Genomic DNA, 21,551 nt, shown 5'->3' on the forward strand with positions numbered 1-21,551 from the left:
CCTTCGATGGCGCTGCCATGGGCGGTGCCTTCCGGTAGGGGAAACGAGACGCTACAAGGTTCTTCGGGTGACACCGTCCACCGACATGCAGGCATGTATTCAGCTTCATGGCTCTTGCTTTTCCAATTTGTGGGTCCAGGGCCATCGTTGTCAGTCTAGAAGTTTCCACAGGTACGGGAATGAGTATTTTATTTTGAGACTCTGCAACGCAGCGAGAGTAGGTTGAGTGTGATCTTTTTTTTTGACACACGCGGGAGGTTCGTGCGTCGAGTCACCTGCTCGTTTTTTTTACGCTGCCAGAGATATGGCAAGTCAGGGTACGGCATGTGCAGCGTATAAGCTGTGACTGAATGGCAACTGTGAGGACCTGTTTCGTAAACTCGGGTAACTCTTCGTTCTGCGCGAGTGCTGTACTATGCAATCTTGAGGTTATAGCATGTTCCGCCTCGTGAGAACAACAGCGTCATTGGTCTCGTTTAGCATGGCATGAGTGGATCCAGCTTCTTCCTTCGTGATGTAGATCAGGTGGTGGAGTTTAGCTGGTGAAAATTGCGCACCGTTGTCTGTCTTCATCACCGCAAGGCACTTGATCTCGGTACTGACGTACGGGTACAATGCAAGGCAGTAGTCAATTTGCGTGCGTCGCGTTTTCTACAGGAGTTGATGGTTGTTTCCTGTCTCTGTACCGCGATGTCAAGTGCCCTCTCTCAACGGAACTGTATCCTGATATCGTGTCGACTCGGTCGTCAGAGGTCAAGACCACCTGACGCAATGAAAGTCTATGCCCCCGTCTTCACATGCCGTCGCCAATTTCTGTACGAAAAATATACACGTCGCCGTTGTACTACGCTTGGAGGCCTGGTAGCTTTATGTGTCATTTTCACTGCTGAAGCTATTTCACGGTCACAACATCCCTACGGAACGTCGAGGAGTGATTTGAGTCCACCAGCAACTGTGGATAGCACAAGCTATGGTGAGTTATAGCAACCACAAAGAACTTGGTTGTCTGTATCTCATAACTGGTGTCATATTCAGTATCCTATGGGTAGACCTTCCTCCATGTTTTCTCCTAGACTATAGCCTATCAGGTTTTCACCTTTCATGTAGGGGTGTGTTTTTTCTGCTACGAAGATTTGAAAACGCTTGTCACTGCTCTGTGTGTCAGGAATGTCAATCCTGGAGGCTGGCGGCCCATCCGACGAAGTGGCGATTCCCTCCGATAGATTGCAGACTTTTAGAAATGCGTCTCTCGATTTTGATAGGGCTATTCGCTTCCCTAATCAGGCGAGTGTGGCTGAATCAAGGCAACTACGTTTAATGCAGATGGGCGGTAAGTCGGGGTACGGTTTTTTTCAGAGCTGAAGTTGCCAAGTGTCCGCACAACCGTGAGATGACGCATGTTTCTTCTTGCTTTTATGAATTGCTGTTTGTGTAACTCTCAGAGTGCCAAAACGTCTATTGGGGAAAAAAAGAGCTCATTAGCAGGATCACAGGGAAATGGAAAAGTGCGCTGCACCCATCCTGTCACGAGAGCTGGTTCACATACACTTCCTGGTCGAGAACAAAAACATGGCGAGAGTGTGCCCAGGCCCTGGACAACTCCTACTTGTATTTTTCTTGGGTGAGACGTCACAACGAAGCCGATGGAGCGTGCATATGGGTCAAGCCCTCCCGCAGAGACGTTAGCAAGAGCGACGTGGAGGACTGTCTGGTCGATGGTAAGGACTCCCCACAGTGCACGGAACCTCTACTCCAAGGTTACCTCTATTGCTGGGTGCGCGGTGACAGCTGTTTGTTGCCCACTGTCCATGTGTGTGTACGTTTCCGCAGTGAATCCACAAAAAGAAGTTGCCGTAACTGGAATTGTCGGCAGCCACCACGGATGCACAACGTGCGAAGTGGGCGAGTGGTCTGAGACCACCTGTGACAGTTGGTGTAATGATGGAGTAAAGGGTCGTTTTCGCGAACTAACAGGTCACACGAATTCGGCTCACTGCAGTACGTCGGCTGATGCCAACTGCGATGTATGTCCGAATCTGTGGGAAGTTCAACGCTGCAGCACTGCCGTAGAATGCGGTGAGTCACACGTACACGCAGACCGTAGGGGTGGGGACTAAGGAGATCACCCTTTCGACTCCATATAATACAGACGGCGAGAAATTGCGCGTCTGCTGCTTACTAAAACCCTGAAGGCATCTTCGTGTTCGTAGACACGGAACTGCAGGGGTGGTCGTGCAACCAACAGCCGAAATGGGATTGCAAGAAAGCGGAGTGGCAGATTTACCAGCTCGAATCTAGAGAAAAAAGTCTTTCTGTGGGGCTACAACGTGCCTGCTTCTTTGTCCAGCAGGTCATGCACAAGGGTATGTTTTGTCTGTTAGTATATGCTGAATGCAGCTCAAGGAATCAAACCAAGAGTCCGTTTCTGTCCCAACGAAGGCAGAGAGTACACGGCTGAAGGCTGGCGCGCCTGTGCCGAACGGTGCCAACGCAAGTTCAATGCCACGAACGGAGACACGTAAGTTCACACTGTGTCGTACTCCCCGACCCACCACTGTTTTCTGTGTCGAATTCCTTCCGTTTTTTATGATCGATATAAATTCTACGTTGAGCTGGAGGTTGGTGGGACAGAAACGGGCAGCGCTACTGTCAAGAAAGATCGGTTGTAGTTGTCTTGTTTGTTGTGGCTTAAAACGGCTGAAATCGTCCTCCATTTTGCAGTAGAAAATCCTTCAGTGAGACGAAAAATTAGGAGCCTCGAGGTTTCACGGGGTCCGAACTCATGTTGACAGCTGTTCCGCGTTACACGCACTTGTCTCGTTGGCTCTTGCAGGGCGAACCGTGATACCTTCTACAAGGCCGAATGTTTCAGATACTCATTCAACAATGACACCTCCGCTTGTATTCTTAATCCGCTTCATGCGTGCCCCGATGCCGAGTCAGCTAGTGACGTGTTGTGGATTTCTGGAGACGTTCTGAGCATGCCCTCGGCCGACTACACAACCGTAACGTGGCAGGAGTGGCAATCATGGAGCAGCTGCAGCGAGGTCGACCCGGCAACCGGTTGGAAAAAAAGGACACGACGAGTAAGGCTTAGGATTGTTTGCTTTCAATTATCTCGAGCTGAGAGGGGATTGTAATTACGACGTTTTCGGGCGGTAGTTTCGCCATACCACCGCCTTTCCACCTTCAGACAGCAGAGATGCTGACGCACATGTTTCGTCGATGTATCCTGGTAGCGCAAGCCTTAGCAGACACAAGCTGTTTGTATGTGTGCAGGAACGAGCTGTCGCGTACTGTTTTTAAGTTTCAATGTCTGAGGTGAATAGTAATGTTCAGCAGCTGGTTGGAGGAGCCAGACCAGAATATCGCCTCGGAAAATTAGAGGCGCATCACAGGAATCGGCGTTCCCACATGGTGGCTACATCCCTGCTGTAGTTAGCAGTGTAGCTAACGTGGACTTTCGTAGCAGTCATGTGTGTGTTGTTTTTAATTGTATTCGCAGCCTAAAACATGGGGGTATCGTCCGGACAACGTCTTATCACCGTTGCAGTGGATATCCGTCACCCCTTGCGCTTCCAACGTAACACTAACACGAAGTGAACTCGATCTGGCGATGAATCCCAGTGGTAAGAAGCCTCAGCGTTTGCACTGGGAATGCTGGTCACGAAGACGCGTATCGTCGAACTAATTCACCCTTCAACTGACTCCTGCAGTTTCGCTGTTTTTGATCTAACGAAAGATGTTATGCGTAGTTCACTTTACTTTCTGTTCCGACATCACCTGACGCAGTTAAAACTGTATGTTTCGTAGAAACATAACTCGAATTGTTGATTGCTTCAAATGTGAAGCATGTATGGCAAGGAAGCAATGAAAGCTGGTGATTTAGGGATCGTCTGCGTGTTCTGTGCGTTTTCCCCAGATATGTGCTGGATAGGGGTCGTCTTCATGCTTGTGTGTGTTTTTACCAGCGATGTGCTGGGTGTACAGTGACTTCGCGGATTGGTCGACAGTTTCTTGTGAACCCCGATGCGGGGCAGACAGGAAAAAGACGAGGGCCAGGGCAGTTCGGCAGATGCCTGTGGTACAGCCAGATGGCCGGATCTCGGAGTCGTGTGCATCCACTGAAGTTTCACTGGAGGCACGCCAGCAGACGAAGGACTGTCCCGGTTTTGTATCCTGTGGTAAGTGAATCGATTAACAGGCTATCGGGCAGAGCCAGTCGCAGGGCCGACTTCAAGCATAAGAAGATGCATACATGAGTGGACAGCGCTACATTGCATATATCTCTACAGAGTAAAGCATACGCATACACATGTACACCCATGTGGGACTACGTATAACATATAGATCTACAGATATATATACGCACCTGTTTAAGTGTACGGGTTTTCTCTTTTTGTGCACCTACGTTGTTCAAGAAGTGTGAAGGAACGTGTTCGTCTTTATTACGGTTAGGCACCGGCTGCGTCTTCGGAGAGTGGACGGCATGGAGCGATTGCCGGTGCACAGCGGAAGGGTCAACAGCGCGAACGATTCGCGCGCGAGAACTCGTCTCTGGCTCTAAAGAATCCTGCACTGGTCTCGAGGAGGAAAGGAAATGTGAAAAAGTTTGCGAAGGTAATGTTTATCGCGCCCGGCAAGTGTGTGACTTGGCTAATACACCCATGTGCTTACTTGAGCAATGCTATCCAGCTGTATGCAGAACGGCAATTTCGTTGTAGGTATTCGAACCGGAAAGGCAGCTTTGAAGTCGGGCGGCGACGACTGACACGTCCTAACGAAAGTGCAGGCATAGAGGTGATAGCGGTGTCGCTCAATGAGATGCCGCTATATAGGGATGTATCTACTGGGGGCACGGCCTTTTTTTCCCTTACTCATTTAATAATCTTCTGTCTCTTCGTGTGTGTTGTACTGCAGAAAGCATTTTCTCCAATGGAGTCACTTACGCAGTTGCCGGAGGCATTGGGCTGGTAGTTGTCATTGGCTTAGGTTTTATAGGACGCAAGTTTTATCGAGCTCTGCCCGCCGAACGGACACGGGACAACTACCTCTAATTCAGCTTTGAATTTACTTGCAACGGCATGGCAGCCATTTTGTTTTTTATCAAGAGTGGGCTTGCTTTTGCAGCAGTGTGTGAACTCTGGTTACAGTATAACTGGTTTGTTGTCGGGAAAGGGTTCCTTCCGTGTTTAAGACGAAGGTGTCGACAGATGGTTAAGCTCGTCCGGGGCTGCTATTTGTGGCAGTTTCGGGAAAAAAATTCACAGCGTCTGCAAGTGGGAACGTAGCATCGTGAACACTCATAACAGCTGTTACAAATCGGGAACAACGGAGCTTGGTTGCAGAGTTGTTTTTTGAACACGCTGCAGATAAAGAAAAATCCGGCATGATCTGGTAAATACTATTTGTAGAATTTACATGCCCAAAATTCGCATCGAAAGATGCCAGGAGACGAGGAGGCGGTCGGGCCACCCCTATCCACTGTTTGCTAACAAGCAACTCGTATTCTTTGTTCTCACACTGTTTTTAATTCCTGGGAGCACCGTATTGTAGGGCACGCCTCACAGCTGCGTCAACCTCTCTGACCTCTTTTAGAATGGCGTCACATCCGAACCTGACAAGACAGGGGCACAATGTTACAAAGAAACGAAAAGTTTGCTTCGGGCGCTGATACGAAAAGTTCATTTCTGAAGAAGGCAATAGGTCACCTTGGCACTTCGCTACAGCTTTCCTTATTAGCATCTCTTGTTCTTATTTCACTTATTTCTGCTAAAGTCGTGGTGATTGAGTCTGCTCACCTGCCTGAACCACGATGTTGCTCGTAAGGTTGAACCGCCCCGAAATTTTGCAGATCTTGCAGCACCTTTTTCAGCGGGTAAAAGTACGGCGCTTCGAAGATGTTGAAGGTTCTTATGGGCGGGACGATGGCATGCATGTTTAACTGGAGGAATCCGCATGGATAGGTGAAACCGAAAATGACTGACTGTTCCATCAGCTCCTTGGCTTGTGAATTAGTCGACTTTCTCCCTTTTTGGATTCGCGAGTCTTTATCCGGGGAAATCGAGTTGACCGACTGTGACATATCATCTCCCCCGGCCTTAAGTGGGGCAACTGCCTCGCCTGCCTGGCTCTGAGCAGCAGCACTGTCGGTAACTTTACGATCTGCTGTCCACATCCTGTTAGTACAGCTGCCTCTGCCTTGACACATTCCATCGATAAGTTCCACTGCTAATGGCGTGACACATTGTTGCATTCGTTTGAGCAAGGGAATGTGTGCTCGCCGAAGTTGTTTGATATCGTACATAGTTCCCTTTGGGATGGCAGACAAATGCAACGCGCTAATAGGATACGGATGAGTTGCCACCAAGAAGTCAAAACATCTGTGGATCTCCGCAGGCACATTCCGCGAACCAGAAGCTGCTTTCGCTCCTCCCTCTCCAGTAGTAGCCAGTTGTCTAGAGACAATCACGCTCGCACCGTAGTCTCCGAGCTCCTGATCTCGTACGAGAGAAGTTAAGTCATTTCTCTGGGTGTGATTGGGTGTCCGCGAGGCCACAAGTTCACGGAATACATCTCGACCGACAAGTCGAATGTCCAAATCTGTCAGCAGCAAATCGCAGTAACCACACCGGCGGACGGGCACGATGTTAGGCCTTGAGCAACGCGGGCACTCCTTCTTGTAGTACCGGTTCGTATAGAAGCGTTGGAGCTGTGACGAGTGATGCATGCACTTCTGCTGGACTTCAAAGAACGGAGGATTCGGCGTGCTCCTCGGCAGTGCATTCTCTAGAGTAGACCGACAGGAAACCAAGGAGCAATTCGGCGAAAGTCCGAAGACATTTCGCACAAGGATAGGCATGCTGAAGCAAAGACGGAAATCGAAGACAGTTCATTCGCATATTCTGTGCCGCTGACAGGCGAATACACGCGAAAGCGCATGTGGCAAGGAATGATACAAAAGTGACAGAATCATGACTCGGATCAGACGTGGTGGCAGAGACGGCAAACGAGGGGTTCTTCGACCTTTCCTCAGAGGCAGTTTCTCTGCCCAGAATACCTCTGAGCTGTTGTGACGAGAAGATGGTAAACTTCCGAAAAGTGCGAGAGGGGCCTTCAATTGTGCAGATCAGCCTGGATGTACTGCCATAGCTGCAGCTGTCTGGAAGGAGCTTCTGTTCCCGCACGGGATGATGCCTATGCTGTTTGACTGGGAAAAGAAGGACCTCGTATTATCCGTGTTGGTGAAGAAAAACATCTTTCGCTCGCACTTCCGTCACTCGCGGCCAATGAAGGTAACTCGCTGATCACGCTTCTGCAAGCTACCTTCGCATCAACGAGAACTCCAAGGAGTTCTCCAAGGAGTTCTCGGTGTTGACGGCGACATTTACGAGATTGCGCTGTCAGGGTGACAGAAGAAACAGAATTTTCAAAATAATGCAGGCAGGTGTTGGGTCACCGGAAGTGAAAACAATTTTTTTCAACCGCTTCTCTCAACCGAATAGCTCCTCCAGATGGATGTATTCGCCTAGACATGCTTTTCTACAGATGAGTGGCAACGCTCGATTTCAGCACACTTTATTTTAAAAAGTGAAGGAAACGCTTCACGATCTTTCGAATATAGGACATCTCGAGCGAAGCGCATGCATGTGGAAAGCGAAGTCTCCACGGGTACACATCGTGTTTCTGTTTTACGGAGTGGCAGTGCGCATTTCGACCTCATTTAAAGAAAAAAGCACGTCTCGTGTCGCGTACCTTGCTGAGTGGCGTTGAAACCAGTGTTTCCAATTCCGCACCGCCAAGAATAAATCAGTCTGTGATTGTCTCACCAAAAAACCCGCGCATGTGTTAGACCGGTCGTTTGGGGAGTGGGGGGTCGGGCCTAAATCGGAGACGCACGCGACCTGCGCTGCGCAGTTCGCACGGGGTGGTTGTCTACATAAAATGAATTATACAATGCACTTGTCTCGCAACGTCTTAAGAGAGGTGTACAGATTCCTCCCAGGAAGGGGTTTCTTGCCCGCACAAGGTTCAACTGCCTCACGTGTCCGTCACTCTCTTGCAGACAAGGAGTTCCCTTGCTGTTCCCGCTCTGAAACCTGTGGCTTACATATCGCTGAAGTGAGGCATACATTCTTTCGTCAGCTCCGTGGAAGTTCGGGAGTGAACCGAAAATCTTCCGATGCTCAGAGGCAATTCGTCGTCCAATTCTCTCGCTCGGTCAGAAAAATGAATAGAACACAGTCGTCGGGGAGTCTCAAGGACTCCATCAGCTTCTTAGAGATGCTCAAGAAGCAAATCGACGCGAACCTGCAACACCACAAACCAGGCGATTGTCCTCTGACAAAGAAGGATATTCTCGATCTTGGCCAGCTGCAGAAAGAAATCGACTTCCAAGAGAATGTCCAAGCGGTAGGAGAGGCGCACGCATGCTCAAGCTTCCGTGGTTTCTTGTTTACGTGTTGAGCACAGAAAAGTTGAATGAAGTAGATTCCCGAGGAATTCGACCTTTTTCCTGCATCGGCTGAAGTTCCTCTTTTCAGCTCCCTCGAGAACAACACCAGAGACAGTTCATGTTCGTGGCCAACCTGTCTCCCTATAGTCGTCTGGCCATCAATGGCAGCGTCACACTATCATTGTCCCCGGGCTGTCCCTGTGGAAACGCACGTATGTCAACGTTATGCGAAAGACCTTTTACTTTCCTCATGCCGTCTCAGGTCGGAATTACATGCGCCCAGCTCTTCCACAACACGGCCCCTTCCGTTTTGTACGAGCAAGCCCTCAAGAAAGAGGCAGGCTCTCTCATAGCCAGCAGCGGTGCTCTGTGTGTCTCTTCAGGTGAGAAATTCGTTAGCTGTCTCTTCACAGGTTGCTCTTTCTCTCTCCAGTGTGAGGTTGTGAGTCGCATCGTAGATCGCTGTGTTCATTTACACCAGAAGTTTTTCGACGGACTGCCTTCGTGTCTCAGGCTTGAAGACTGGACGGTCACCCGCGGATAAACGGATAGTAGAGGAACCGTCGTCGAGAGACGATGTGTGGTGGGGAAAGGTCAACATTCCTTTCTGCGAGAAGTCCTACCTTGTAAACCGTGAACGTGCGGTGGATTACCTGAACCTTCAGGTTAGTCGAAACACGGTACAGGTGGTTGAAGTATCAGCGTACATAGCAATCATAGGTGGTGATATCTCAGATAAGCGAATATCGTGCCACTGCAGCTTTTAACTTCCGAGGTGTTCCATCATGAACTTCTGCAGGATCAACTCTACATTGTGGACGCTTTTGCCGGCTGGGATCCGGAGTACCGCATCAAGATTCGTGTGATTACCACCCGGGCGTATCACGCATTGTTCATGCAAAACATGCTCGTCATGCCGACAGCTGAAGAGCTGGAGAACTTCAGGCCGGACTTCACAATCTACAATGCAGGCTGCTTCCCGGCAAACCGGTTCACAAATGGTAAGACCACACATCGAGCGTCCATACAGCGCCGTTCTCGATCGGATAATTTCCGCTCAAGTAGGTGGACGCTGTTGGTTATTGTTGCTGCTGATGGCAGGTGTAACAAGCCAGACCTCCGTCGCCATGAATTTGGGAGCAGGAGAGATGGTCATTCTGGGAACTCAGTACGCTGGAGAGATGAAGAAAGGCATCTTGACGCTGATGATGTACCTGATGCCAAAGAGGGGCCAGTTGCCTCTTCACTCGTCTTGCAACGTCGGACCCAAAGGAGACGTCACTCTTTTTTTCGGTCTCTCTGGAACCGGCAAAACCACACTGGTAAGGGTCTGATTTAGTGGCGCTAAGTGTGGCGGTATGAAACACATTTTCCCTTGATAACAGATTCGGTTTTCCCCTGAAATCTCACGTTATTTTTGCGCGCAGTCTGCAGATCCATCGAGGCAGCTGATTGGTGATGATGAGCACGTGTGGACAGATAAAGGCGTTTTCAACATCGAGGGTGGCTGCTATGCGAAGTGCAAGGACCTCTCAAAGGAACAGGAGCCGGAGATTTGGAACGCTATCCGTTTCGGCAGCGTACTCGAGAATGTTATCATCGATGGTACTACGCGGGTTGTTGATTTCCGTGACGTTTCGATCACGGAGAACACTCGATGTGCGTACCCTTTGTCCTTCATTCCGAATGCTCTGCTTCCGGCGAAAGTCGACACCCATCCGTCGAACATTATTTTGCTGGTAAGCGATGTTATTGTGCAGATTGTGTTTTACAGTCGTGTGACCTCGACACGGCGTCATTTTGTGTCAGACGTGTTGGTGATTTTGTCTTAATGCAGACATGCGATGCATTCGGTGTTCTACCGCCCCTGTCAAAACTGACCCCCGACCAAGTCATGTACCACTTCATTAGTGGCTATACCAGCAAGATGGCTGGAACGGAAATCGGTATTCTTGAGCCAACAGCAACGTTCTCCGCGTGCTACGGAGCACCTTTCTTGGCCATGCATCCCATGGTGTACGCTGAAATGCTGGTAAGTACCAATCGTTGAAGAGTCTCTCGTCCAACAACTGACCGTGGAAGACCATTTGTGTGATGGTTCCGTTTGCGGCGACGAGCTGCTAGTCTGCAAGCGTGTGTTTCCATGTCGGACTGAGTTGCTTCAGGCCAAGAAGCTGAAGGAGCACAACGCTCATGCGTGGCTGTTGAATACTGGTTGGATCTGTGGAGGCTACGGAATGAACGAAGGGCGACGCATTCCTCTTAAATACACTCGCCTCATGGTGGACGCTATTCACAATGGCGCCGCTTTGCAAACCGAGTATCAAGTAAGAACCGACCCGGGCGTAGGGCACCGAACTGAAGCGTGTCAGCTTCCACTTGGATGTTCTGACATCGAGCAGGGTACTCATCGAAAAGGAATCTCACTCATATGTTTTGGCTGACAGTTGGCTTCGGTTTTGCGTCCTGGTGAACTGTCTTCAGACGATGCCTGTGTTTAACCTGGCCGTGCCGACCGCGATCAACGGTGTCCCAAGCGATCTGTTGCTTCCCCAGACCTGCTGGGCGGATCAGAACAAGCTCGACAAGCAGATGCGTAAACTGGCGTCTCTGTTTGTGGAGAACTTCAGTAATTACACCGATAGGGCGACCCCCAATGTTGTGGCTGCTGGTCCGGTTTTTTAGGCACTTCGAAAAGCCATCGTGACCTGCTGCCGGTTTAATTCTTTCTATGGACTTTGGTGCAAGCATCCAGGACCGTGTGAGTTGCGTGGCTGTAGTCCTGTTTTTCGGTGACATCCACGCCTTCGTGGTAGCTGGTCTCCCAATTCCATGATGACGTTTCCTATGAGGAAACGGCTTCCTCGTTGAGAAAGCGTTGGGTTGTCTCTCTTATACTAGGAAGGGGACGTCGGGACTATTTTTTATGCTACAATGGGTTCAATTCACATCCGACTGTACACAGTGGCCTATCGGTGTCCTTGCGTGTTTTCTGGATAGCGGGCCGTCGGTGCGTGATATCTCAAGTAGCTCAGTCTGTCGCCAGGGGGGGGGGCTACATTGTTCTATGTTCGGTCAAAACGAAAGTTTTTTTCATGCCGTCCATGTGCATGGCACGCTAATGACATCCGGCGCATGAAATGAGAATAATGTAGCGCGTTCACCTCGTTGAATATTTCCTTTCCTCTTTAATCTGACGGCATCTATCTCTCGATGGCCAGGAGAAGTCAAGCTATGCAGAGTGGTGCGTGAGTACAAGCGGTCGTGATTATGACTTTCCTTCAAGAGCCGCGTAGGATATTTCTTCCTCTCACCAGCAGTAGCACCGAGTCGGCCATATGCCTCACTCGTGCTGGTCGTTTTGGTAGTTCCGTTGCTGTCCTCAGAGCCTAAGGACGGTTTAGTTTATCATTCTCACAAGGCAGGCCATATATGCTGCCCATAGGGCATGTTCTGCTGCACCGCAGCTCCTGGTGTTTGTTTGACGTCTTTTTGCTCAAAGAACACAGTAGCGCCAGAAACACATATCCGCAATGCTCGAGCGAATTCGAAAAATATGCATTTGGTGGGTTTGCCTCATGCTTTAGTGTCTAGTCATGGGGAGAAGATACCACTCTGCAGGTGGTCATCAGAAGACAACTCTCTCCAGGGGCCGGGTTTATCTGCCTTACCTGGCCAGTTGGGGACAGTAACATTACGGGCGCGTGCATAGCAGCATATCCGGATATCGGTGATATCTGGAAGCGCGGATTGGTTTGGACCGAGGTGGAGAATTCGCAGGGCAGTTAGTTACCTGTCTGAAAACAGGAGACGTTGATGTTAGGGCACCTCGTGGCGAGAAGGTGTACGATGTCGGACTTTGTGCCGAGGGGGCAGTCACGCGGCTCTCCTCTGCAGGGAAATGCCCGGCAGCTCTTGTATATACGGCCGAAACGCCACGTATGTGCCTCATCACTCACCAATTAATCTGCACGCGCACATTCTGTCGTTCACGGGAGCCTGGACGGGTGCCTTCAGTTCGAAAACGGCACGAGATTCGCAAACTCTGCAATCTTACCATTACAGTCGAACCGAATTCGAGAAAGCGCACAGAAGGATTAGCAGGCATATCTTTGGCAGTGGCTGTGTTCCTTGTCAGAGTGCCATCCGCTGCCCGAGTCAGGAGCGGATGCCATGTTTGGTCGGAAGCAGTCTGGTGTGTTTGTCCAACAGTAGCTGCGAAAGGGAAAAGGATACCTAAAATCATAAATGACTTCATTTTGACTCGGGAGCCGTTCTACTGCACCGATCGTTTCGTCACATCAGTTTTGACTGAAGTAAGACGAGAACCACGGCTTTCTGATATACAATGTCGTGCTGTACAGACAGCGCAGCAACGTTGAAGCATGCAACCAGCCCTCCGATGTTCTCGGGCATGCGGTTGCTAGAAGGAGTTGCGGACGAACAGGCAGCAGTCAAAGTATTAATCGTTGTGTATCTGTTTGACTTTTTGATCAGATCAAGTGTGTTGTAGAGACTTTCAATTTCAGTGAAAATAAATGGCGGGACTCAAACGGAAAACCGACAAAGCAGTGGAGGCATGCAGATACCCTTTTTTTTGAACAATCGCTGGCTTTTCATTTTCAGCGTTTTCTTTATAGCATGGCTGCATTAGCCATTGCATTCTCTTTAAATAGACGTTGTTCACCTTTTATGTGTAGTTAATTTCCCGTCGTCTCCTTCGAACGCAGGTGTTTGGGGCGTAACATGGCTAGTGTGTCTATTGCCGCATCACGGCACGTTTCCCATATTGTTCCTGAAACAGAGCCCTTGGTTTTAGTTGACACGTTCAGGAAGGTGCCAAAAGGATCTTTCGTTTTCTTTCTCTCTCACTTTCACGCTGATCATTACAGCGGGCTGTCTAGTTCTTGGTCCAGAGGCGTTGTGTATTGCTCTGTGCTGACCGGTAAGACTTGCAGACTCGCAAGCAACGTAGCATGAAACAGACCGCAGTTGGTTTTCGGCTGTGAGTACGAGTTTTTCATAAATTGTGCCTGATACACCTTTGGAGACACAGCTCATGGCTCTCATGTATGTGCAGCCGTGTGTTTTTGCAGCAAGGCTAATCATCACATTTCTTCGCGTAAACAAAGCGCTTGTCCGCGGTTTAGATCTCGACACCGAATACGAAATTGCTGACGCACGAGTCACGCTTCTGGATGCAAACCACTGCCCAGGTAGGTCGTCCTATGGTCATTCCATCCTGGTAGTTAACTGGAGGATATTGCTCACCGCATAGTTTCGTGTGCCTTCTACCCTGTCCTTAATGGCTGGATATCGTAAACGGCCGCTCATGCGGTGTGCATTTGATTGCTAGACGGACTGGAAAGATTCCTCCTGGTTGAATGGGTGAGTCGTTTTCGAGACGAATGTGCATTTTTAGGAGCTGTAATGTTCCTCTGCAAGACGAAAGGAGGAAAAACGTACTTACATACGGGAGATTTTCGCTACGATCGTCATATGGTCGACCACCCTGCACTGGCCAACTGCCACATTGACACGGTGTTTCTGGACACCACCTACGGCAGACCGGAGTACGAATTTGAGCCGCAGGTGGACACGATTCAGCGTGCGGTAAACGTTGCAGAGGAGGTAAGAGATTTCTAGCTCAAGCCACGTCGGCCTTGCGGAGCCTACGCCAACAGCAAGGAGATCGTAGCGGTGTGTCGGCTGTCCCGCTTTCTCTTCAGGTTTGCAAGGAAAGCAAACAACCAGGACGGGTCTTGTTTCTCGTGGGTTCGTACACTATAGGTGAGGAAGGGCAAGTGACATTCCTGCATACCACAGTGTATACATCTGTGTTGCCGTTGGAAGTTCGCCTCGTTGTCCCATTGTCAGCTACGCCTGCTACGAATTCAGGTGCATCTAATACAGTCGAACAGAAGATTTATGAGTTTTATATTTGAAGAATACCGCCGTGTGCCGCTTCCTGGTGTGCGTTGGTAGGCAAGGAGAAGATTGCTCTTGCGCTTTCTGAGACCTTTGGATGGACCGTATTCGCAAGCGGAAAACGACGCCGCATTCTTGACTGCTTGCAACTGGAACAGCTAGTGAGTTCCCTTCCGTCAGAAGTTGCTTCGTCGTGCTATCTTTAGTTCGTTGCACAGATGTTCAACGGCGATTAGGCCGCAGAACGTGTATGTGTCCATTGGCCTTTTCTCTTCAGCGCGATGGAGGCCTCGGTGACGACCCGGCAACCTGTTGCATACATATCGTTCCCATGAACACCATAGGTAAGATAAGCCATGCTGCGATCTTCAGTGAACTGACGATCGTGCGCCGCCTTGGTTCACCGTCTCGTCGGAAGCGTTGGGCATAAGTGTTCGCGGCACGATCCTCGAGTTTCCATGTTCTCAGGCACAGTCATGCCTTACTTCCGCCCTAACTTTCCACGGATTCAAAAGTATATGGAAGATGCCGGCCTCAGCGACGTCTTCTCTTCTGTTGTAGGTATGAGCTGTCTCGTCGTGAGATTGTTCCAGTTTGCTGTCTTGCCCCAGTTGAATGATATCCACTACACTGCGAAAGTGCCTGTTGTCAATGTGTTTCAGCATTTCTGCCGACAGGCTGGTCCTTCACCAGCAAATGGAACAAAGAACACTCTTCAATGTAAGGCAGGAGAGTAGGCGTCAGTCTCCATCTGTCTACTAATCGGAGGGGAACGTGCGCAGTTAACATATCGTTACGGTCCCTTCTAACGTGTGTGTGAGTCTGCGTGCCTCAGGAGTTCGGGATGCATCACTGTGCATCTGCTCGAGTACAGCGAACACTCAAGCTACACCGAACTAAAAGAATTTGTGAACCATTTACGGCCTAATCAAGTGGTAAGCTTTAAGGAGGAAAGAAATGGATTCTGATTGCCAGTGCTCAGCTATTTTTTCAAGTGCTGACGTATATTCCTAGATCCGCCTTTCCCCATTCTGCAAGTCCGATGACGTAGTGGCACACCTGGTGGCAGAGTTTTCCAGTGAGCTGATTCCCCATGGATTCAAGTCACTATGGTTGGCGGTCTGCAGATTCCGACGGTTTATTCGAATCAGAAGGATTTTTGTCGCCTGCTTCGAGATATGCAACCGACGACGGTAGGTCTCTTCTTGTGTGCGATCAAGCGTGTTGCACCAGCGTGTACTTCGGCGCAGAGAGGATTCGATTCTCGCCCCGAGGCATTAAGCATGTCACATTACCTGTCGTAGGAACATCTTCCGGGATTTTTGACGAAATACCACAGGCAGCAACGAGCAACCAGTGATCACGTTTTGTGTGTTTTTCAGAAGGCAGAAGCGTCCAGGGGGGCCCACATATCGCAAGGGAATTCAGGACGGAAAAGGACCCGTACGCGAGAAACAGGGAACCAGAAACAGCTGAAGATCACCAGCTTTTTCTCAAGCGCCCCCTCCGTCGGCGCGATGGAAACCCTATCAGTGCGGAAATCTATCCCTCAGACGCGCCATCTCCAACGCTACCAACGAATTCAGCCGGAAGTCATCGAGCTCTCGGAGTAAATCAAATTGTCTGCAAGCGTGACCGCAACAATGAGTTCAGGCATTCTGATGCAATGACTGAAATGACGGTTGAATGCGTCTATAGGTGGCGTTCCGCAAGCACGTTCTGTGTACAAAAGCTACATCAGGCATGTTTTTTTCTTTCTCTGGTTATGTCCTTGGGCGTCACGACAATGATTTCGCCCTTGCATACGAAGGAAGAAATGACTGAAATTAGTGAAGCCAGTTGGCGTCACATTTACGAGCAAGTTGCTGTCAGAAGGTTCGGTCGCTGCGTCGACCAGACGGGTTTCCGGCGTCTGCAGAATTTCACGTAGTCTCACGATCAGCACACTGCTGCATGCATAGTGGTGAAAGTGGAGCGGCACGCGGACGCCACCTCTACAGGCTCAACATATTGCGTGGGGATCGAGTAATTCTCGATGTGAAGACAGAATTTCCCTGGCGCTGCCCGAGAGTTTTGTCTCAGGCGGAACAGCAGCCACGTCTGCTTTGCCGTATTTGGCTATCTGTTCGCTCCTCATCAAGCTGCACGCAGAAACAGCGAAAACAAAACATTTGCACTCACATATTTCAGCTGAAAACTGAAACCGTGCATCTTCTACCGATTTGGGGTTAGCAGCGTGCTTAGGCGAAATGAGAAGAGTCCCCAGTGGACTGAAAGCTCTTGGCGCAACTAGCACTCACATATCAGCGACAATAATGCAAGAAAGTCCATCACCGCACAAAATTCAACTTGAAGGCTTTAACCAATAGTACAGCAGGAATCTCTATTTGAAAACACTAACACTGCGTCTGGGTGCATGATTATCGGTAACTAATGGCGACGAGGTCACGTTTAGTGTACAGACACTGAGACAAGCTCCAGTCCGGGCAACAAGGGGGTGCTGCATGCTCCTCGCACAGGTGTCCGCTGCAAGGGGCAAAGTGTGAAGTAACTGAAGACAAAAAAAGAATTCCCCAGGCCTTAACTCACGTGGATTTTCTGTCCTCTCCCTGGTTGAGTAGTCGACTGGGGGTTATCCTCGATTTGCTTCTTCTGCCGAAGAAGATAGATTTCTGACAACAAAGGAGTTACGGCGCAACAACAGGCATTCGTTCTTAGAAGAAACGGTGCAGCAGCACTGTGCCTGTCCCCCAAGAGATCGGTGCAGTGAACCTCTCACGTGGCTTCACAATGGTGTCGCGAATGAGATGTGACAGAACCGCCTCCTTCTCCAACGGAGACAACGCCGTACGACCTACATCTATGAACATTCACCGAAAACGGACCAGCTCCCCCGAAGCATCTATTCTTCTGTGTAGTTCCTCTGGAATGATCTAGTCCTCAACAGGCAGAACAAACAAGAGCGAGTCCCAATGCAATTAACCTGTCGTACCCGCCAGAATCTGGTGGAACGCCTGCTCAACGTTTGTCGCATCCAACGCGGAAGTCTCGATGAAGGCGAGGTGCTCTCTGTTCGCAAACTTTGTCGCCTCCTCAACGGAAACAGCACGCAGATGCTTCAGATCGCTTTTGTTTCCCACGAGCAGAATGACGATGTTGGGGTCCGCATGGTCGCGAAGCTCTTTAAGCCATCTTTCTACCTGTTTACGCACGGAAACGAAACACAAAGAACGTTCGGGCTGCTCCGCACTGTCCCATAAATGGAACTCAGCACATACAATTTCGCAGTTTCCCGAAAACGGTTTTCGCCAGGGGCCACTCCGACCAACGGCAGCCAACAATGGGTGATAATCACACCCTTGAATTTCGTCGCGCCTCCGATGTACTGACACCCTGCCTATCGCCCGATTCTGCGCTGCATTTCCACGAGTTCCACTGAACACTCTTTCCACCGGCGAGAAACCTTGCCAGTTTTTCTTCGAAAACGTTCTATCTTCGAAACCTTACATTCTCGAACGACTGACGTTTCGTGATGTCGTACACAAGAAGTGCTCCAACAGCTCCCCTGTAGTACGCGGAAGTAATGGCTCGATATCTCTCTTGTCCCGCTGTGGACATAGCAGCGCAAGGAAGGAGATTCTTCAGAAATTCCCGCATTCACAAGCAAAAAAAAGCCGACGCTATTTGCACGTCACAGCCGCAAACCGCCCCACGTCTGTTACGAATCTCGCCTCCTTTGGGTGTCCGTGACGGCAGGCGAACGTTCTACGAAGACGATGAAAAAGAGCCGCAGGTTCGTGTAATAATTGCAGCGCAAATACTTCACAACTGCCGCTTCTCACGCGATTCTAGACGCTGCATGTCTTCTGGTCCTTTAATTGTTTCCCGAAGTGTGCAAAACAAACTATGCTAGACATCTCTCTCATTTTGGGGTCTCGGTCAACAAAGAGTGCGTTAGAAACAGCGAAGCACCGGCGCATTATTTCTTTGATTTGAATACCCTTGCTGCCTCCGGTATTGGTTGCCCTGTTTCCGGATGTGGAACTGCATGTACACAGATGTAAAGTCGCGATCACGGAAAAGTAAAGAGCATTCAGTGATATAGTCATGAAACGGGGAACTGCCACAGCAAAACAGGTGGCTGTATCGCGCTTCTCCACGAGTTACGCCGTGAAGACGAACAGACGTTTCTGACCTCCTTCGAAGGTCTTACCGGTATCCCAAATCTGTGCCTTGATGACCTTGCCCTCATCTAAGTATACGCTCTTTGTTGCGAACTCAACGCCGATCGTTGATTTGCTCTCCAAGTTGAACTCGTCCCGCGTAAATCTGGCGAATAGCAAAACAGTAGCTCGTAAAACTCGTTCCAGCAAGAAAGAAAGGACGCCACTGCGTCTTGGCCCTCTCCCACTGTGGTCCACGGATGCATATGATCAACGAAGATTTTTCAAGCTGTGACGATAAGAAATGTGACCATTCCTCGTACACTGGCCTCCGTGATTGTTTGGGTGTTATGAATTGCTAAAGTCTCACATTTTCTCAGGAACAACCCAGAGCTTCACTCAGCGTGTAGGCAGTGCCTCCATGAGTGGACATTCCAGGTATCTGTGTTTCCAACGTCGTAGCATCGTCGGGGATAGTCTCCCCAAAACCGTCTGCCTACAAGTTCTGTGCATGCTTCTGACGAACAGAACAGTTTGGAAGTGTGTGCTCCATTCCTCATGTCCCACCGATAGGCCCTCTGCAGCGATGTCTGGCGCTACCTACCGAGAAAGCATGTTGGATTTCCCGACGCCACTGTCTCCAATCAGGACAACTGCGCACATTCACATGTACGCATCGAAGGAGATACTGCACCACGCCGGAACTGACACCAGTGTGAATAGAACGGATAGAATGATGTCATATGTATGTTTATCTGCACGTTTGTAGGACACGAACAATTCAAGGAAGATCTCTCTATCCATACACATGCTGTACAAAAAGTATACCTCCACGCCCACAACACCAGGTCAAGGCAGTCACTCTTTTGAAAGAGATACTGTCACTCACTGTGAAGAGTGCTCCATAACCAGATGCACCACTGCTAGACGACTTGACAATGAAAGCGGGTCACCATAGGCACGCCTTTCCTGAATAGGCTACATCATTCACGGCTACATAGAATGTCTCCTCGGTGGCTGCGGTCCTGATGCCGACAGAGCCGGCAAATTCTTCCGTTCTCACATAGCGTACGGCAGCCAAACGGGACTTTTGGAAGACACAGGAAGAGGAACGAAAGGCAACAAGCTAGTGCTTCACGATCCTCAAACTGCGGAACAGGAAAGCAGAAGAGTACGGTGAAGCGGAGTGACGAAAGCGCTTACTCTTGTAGAGATAATCGTAGTATTCATCTTTAGCCGCCATGGTGAAGAGAGGTGCAAAAAGAACAAACTATTGAACTATTCGCAGGATTGTGGAGTAGAAAGTTCCGCCGCAAAAGCGGCCGTGAAACTCAAATGGAGGTTACACCTCCACCAAATAGATCCGTAAGAAAATAGAATGAGTTATGTCCCGTCTAGTGGTTCGCGAGAGTACGGGAGCTTCGAGAGGAGGTCCAGTGAGTCTTTGAAGACAAGCCTTGAGGAATGGCGGGGACAGGAAACGTGCAGACGATAGCGTCTGAAAGACGTCAACGATGGCGGAGTAATAAGGGGGAAACAGACTCCCTAAAAAGGTTAAATAGCCAAACAGAGCAGACAACAAACGGAACTGGTTTAGTCAATCTGCCCGCGACCGTTTCACACCCGCGCGCGATTACATGCAACAGGCTACGTTTGCGGATCTGTAGGCTTGTAAAGGAACGCGGATGGAAACAAGAAGAAAAACACCTTGTTCTACGAAAGAAAAACTGGGAAAACGTTGGATAGGAAAAGGAGCATTTTGAAATCAAAAAACGGTCACTGCAGCGTCCAAATCGGCAGGTCAGATGTTTCCTTGGAAGATGCTTCGGCTAATTCCCATGCCCTTTCCTGAAAAAGAACAGGAACCACAGAACGCCTTAAGCGAGCTCAGGCATTGGAAATCGGCATGATAAAGGGGAAATGCGCTTTCCTTGTTGAGGTTTCTCCAAAGCTGCGCTGGGCTGGTGGACAGGGGAAATCGGGCATGGTCCCCTCAAGAAAGATACACACGTAAATGCGAATATTTCGGCAAGAGTACCGACGACGGAGTGTAGAAGAAATGAGGAGGTGGTGCGCGTCTCTTGTTTGGGCTTTTTTCCCATGAAACACCGCCAGACACGGAGAGGCGAAGGTGTCGCTTGTCCGGAAATTTTGCTGGGCAGAAAGATGGCCCGTCAACACCCCCGCCAAAAAAACAAGCAACTTGCAGCGAGCGGGTCGAGTCGGCAGAGGTGATCTCGAAACAAAATAACCGAAATCACGGAATAACGACACACAGAAGAAAGACGGTGCGGATAGAGACGATAATAATGAGTTCTCTTCGCACGCCCCGAGAGGTTCTTAAGATTGTGACAATACCGGTTCATCCATTCCTCGGAAAGTGAAGCGTTAGCCTCGCCCGCTTCTGCGCACGCGCGCGCGAACGACGGCTTGTGTCTCACTGGGAACAGCGGTTTTCGACAGTGCACAGGATACGTATATGGATAGGCATTATACATATGTGCATGCCGATGCATGTACTTACACGTGCGTACATAGAACTGAAAATCATTTCCTCGTCTGTCGCCCGATGAATTGGGTGAAGTCTTCACACGGCACCTGGAAATGACACAGAAACGTAGCTGCCATCACTCTAAGCGCGGCACGCGCTTTTCTCGTGACTTCGGGGAAGAAGCCGCCCGGTACAAGGGAATAACAGCACTGGAGAAAAGACTGAGACAGTCTCGACGTTATTCATGTAACTAACACATACTACAGGGAAAGCAAAGCAGGAAGCGCTGGAGCGCCTCCACGTCTTTGATGTACGCATTTGCCGTGGCCCTTACTTTAACAAACGGAGTCTAGCTCCCTCCCTAGGTGACAACCTCGATTTCTACTGTCTGGAAAAGCGTGACGACGACGGGACAGTCCTCAGTGAAGTCGCGACAGAAACTGAATAGAATGCCTTGAGGAGTAAGTGCACAATTGCAATGTGACGGTGTGTAGAGAGGACAACCAAACAACGG

At 49.8% G+C, this 21,551-nt stretch overlaps 6 protein-coding genes across 6 annotated transcripts; 3 read left to right on the forward strand and 3 right to left on the reverse strand.

The window, feature by feature from the left end:
- The first annotated feature begins 101 nt into the window (after positions 1 to 101).
- MIC16 (microneme protein MIC16) lies at positions 102 to 5,537 on the forward strand. Its single transcript, XM_002368347.2, has 10 exons — positions 102 to 973; positions 1,166 to 1,330; positions 1,443 to 1,718; positions 1,831 to 2,076; positions 2,398 to 2,518; positions 2,834 to 3,086; positions 3,506 to 3,629; positions 3,972 to 4,184; positions 4,459 to 4,620; positions 4,921 to 5,537. Exons 1-10 carry the CDS (start codon positions 664 to 666, stop codon positions 5,055 to 5,057), a joined length of 2,007 nt encoding a protein of 668 aa, XP_002368388.1. The 5' UTR covers positions 102 to 663; the 3' UTR covers positions 5,058 to 5,537.
- On the reverse strand, positions 5,170 to 7,572 carry TGME49_289640 (hypothetical protein). The gene is made up of 2 exons (XM_002368348.2): positions 5,802 to 7,572; positions 5,170 to 5,617 (listed from the first exon to the last, which is right to left on the reverse strand). The coding sequence occupies exons 1-2, from the start codon at positions 6,860 to 6,862 to the stop codon at positions 5,530 to 5,532; spliced, it is 1,149 nt and encodes a 382-aa protein (XP_002368389.1). The 5' UTR covers positions 6,863 to 7,572; the 3' UTR covers positions 5,170 to 5,529.
- A 169-nt stretch (positions 7,573 to 7,741) lies between these two features.
- On the forward strand, positions 7,742 to 11,755 carry TGME49_289650 (PEP-carboxykinase I). The gene is made up of 9 exons (XM_002368349.2): positions 7,742 to 8,412; positions 8,718 to 8,838; positions 8,969 to 9,120; positions 9,255 to 9,456; positions 9,557 to 9,777; positions 9,883 to 10,194; positions 10,293 to 10,487; positions 10,621 to 10,782; positions 10,940 to 11,755. Exons 1-9 carry the CDS (start codon positions 7,945 to 7,947, stop codon positions 11,138 to 11,140), a joined length of 2,034 nt encoding a protein of 677 aa, XP_002368390.1. The 5' UTR covers positions 7,742 to 7,944; the 3' UTR covers positions 11,141 to 11,755.
- On the reverse strand, positions 11,509 to 12,805 carry TGME49_289660 (hypothetical protein). The gene is made up of 6 exons (XM_018782088.1): positions 12,513 to 12,805; positions 12,415 to 12,454; positions 12,249 to 12,346; positions 12,127 to 12,192; positions 11,770 to 12,070; positions 11,509 to 11,687 (listed from the first exon to the last, which is right to left on the reverse strand). The coding sequence occupies exons 1-5, from the start codon at positions 12,711 to 12,713 to the stop codon at positions 12,050 to 12,052; spliced, it is 426 nt and encodes a 141-aa protein (XP_018636412.1). The 5' UTR covers positions 12,714 to 12,805; the 3' UTR covers positions 11,509 to 11,687; positions 11,770 to 12,049.
- A 111-nt stretch (positions 12,806 to 12,916) lies between these two features.
- Positions 12,917 to 16,690, forward strand: TGME49_289670 (DNA repair metallo-beta-lactamase). Its single transcript, XM_018782089.1, has 11 exons — positions 12,917 to 13,400; positions 13,552 to 13,671; positions 13,878 to 14,086; positions 14,185 to 14,245; positions 14,441 to 14,544; positions 14,661 to 14,727; positions 14,852 to 14,944; positions 15,046 to 15,103; positions 15,219 to 15,318; positions 15,511 to 15,576; positions 15,766 to 16,690. Exons 1-11 carry the CDS (start codon positions 13,202 to 13,204, stop codon positions 15,994 to 15,996), a joined length of 1,308 nt encoding a protein of 435 aa, XP_018636413.1. The 5' UTR covers positions 12,917 to 13,201; the 3' UTR covers positions 15,997 to 16,690.
- TGME49_289680 (Ras-related protein Rab11) lies at positions 15,735 to 20,945 on the reverse strand. Its single transcript, XM_002368352.2, has 7 exons — positions 19,750 to 20,945; positions 19,151 to 19,199; positions 18,597 to 18,712; positions 17,891 to 17,991; positions 17,376 to 17,583; positions 16,973 to 17,055; positions 15,735 to 16,524 (listed from the first exon to the last, which is right to left on the reverse strand). The coding sequence occupies exons 1-7, from the start codon at positions 19,787 to 19,789 to the stop codon at positions 16,462 to 16,464; spliced, it is 660 nt and encodes a 219-aa protein (XP_002368393.1). The 5' UTR covers positions 19,790 to 20,945; the 3' UTR covers positions 15,735 to 16,461.
- Between the last annotated feature and the right edge of the window lie 606 nt (positions 20,946 to 21,551).

This window comes from Toxoplasma gondii, chromosome IX, assembly GCF_000006565.2.
Source record: "Toxoplasma gondii ME49 chromosome IX, whole genome shotgun sequence".
Taxonomy (NCBI): Eukaryota; Apicomplexa; class Conoidasida; order Eucoccidiorida; family Sarcocystidae; genus Toxoplasma; species Toxoplasma gondii.

Bases quoted from the DNA above. Each gene is read 5' to 3' on its own strand.
- MIC16 (XM_002368347.2), top strand. From the start codon at position 664: ATGGTTGTTTCCTGTCTCTGTACCGCGATGTCAAGTGCCCTCTCTCAA. The intron at 974-1,165 runs GTGAGTTATAGC...TCTGTGTGTCAG, and splicing joins TGTGGATAGCACAAGCTATG to GAATGTCAATCCTGGAGGCT. The intron at 1,331-1,442 runs GTAAGTCGGGGT...TGTAACTCTCAG, and splicing joins ACGTTTAATGCAGATGGGCG to AGTGCCAAAACGTCTATTGG.
- TGME49_289640 (XM_002368348.2), bottom strand. From the start codon at position 6,862: ATGCCTATCCTTGTGCGAAATGTCTTCGGACTTTCGCCGAATTGCTCC. The intron at 5,618-5,801 runs GTGAGCAGACTC...CTGTCTTGTCAG, and splicing joins CAACATCGTGGTTCAGGCAG to GTTCGGATGTGACGCCATTC.
- TGME49_289650 (XM_002368349.2), top strand. From the start codon at position 7,945: ATGAATTATACAATGCACTTGTCTCGCAACGTCTTAAGAGAGGTGTAC. The intron at 10,195-10,292 runs GTAAGCGATGTT...GTCTTAATGCAG, and splicing joins CGTCGAACATTATTTTGCTG to ACATGCGATGCATTCGGTGT. The intron at 10,488-10,620 runs GTAAGTACCAAT...GAGTTGCTTCAG, and splicing joins TGGTGTACGCTGAAATGCTG to GCCAAGAAGCTGAAGGAGCA.
- TGME49_289660 (XM_018782088.1), bottom strand. From the start codon at position 12,713: ATGAAGTCATTTATGATTTTAGGTATCCTTTTCCCTTTCGCAGCTACT. The intron at 12,455-12,512 runs GTAAGATTGCAG...GCACCCGTCCAG, and splicing joins AATTCGGTTCGACTGTAATG to GCTCCCGTGAACGACAGAAT. The intron at 12,347-12,414 runs GTGAGTGATGAG...ATTTCCCTGCAG, and splicing joins GTGCGCGTGCAGATTAATTG to AGGAGAGCCGCGTGACTGCC.
- TGME49_289670 (XM_018782089.1), top strand. From the start codon at position 13,202: ATGGCTAGTGTGTCTATTGCCGCATCACGGCACGTTTCCCATATTGTT. The intron at 14,087-14,184 runs GTAAGAGATTTC...CTTTCTCTTCAG, and splicing joins CGGTAAACGTTGCAGAGGAG to GTTTGCAAGGAAAGCAAACA. The intron at 14,545-14,660 runs GTGAGTTCCCTT...TTTTCTCTTCAG, and splicing joins GCTTGCAACTGGAACAGCTA to CGCGATGGAGGCCTCGGTGA.
- TGME49_289680 (XM_002368352.2), bottom strand. From the start codon at position 19,789: ATGGCGGCTAAAGATGAATACTACGATTATCTCTACAAGA. The intron at 19,200-19,749 runs GTAAGCGCTTTC...GAATGTGCGCAG, and splicing joins CTACGATTATCTCTACAAGA to TTGTCCTGATTGGAGACAGT. The intron at 17,584-17,890 runs GTAAGGTTTCGA...GTGCGTAAACAG, and splicing joins AACGTCAGTCGTTCGAGAAT to GTAGAAAGATGGCTTAAAGA.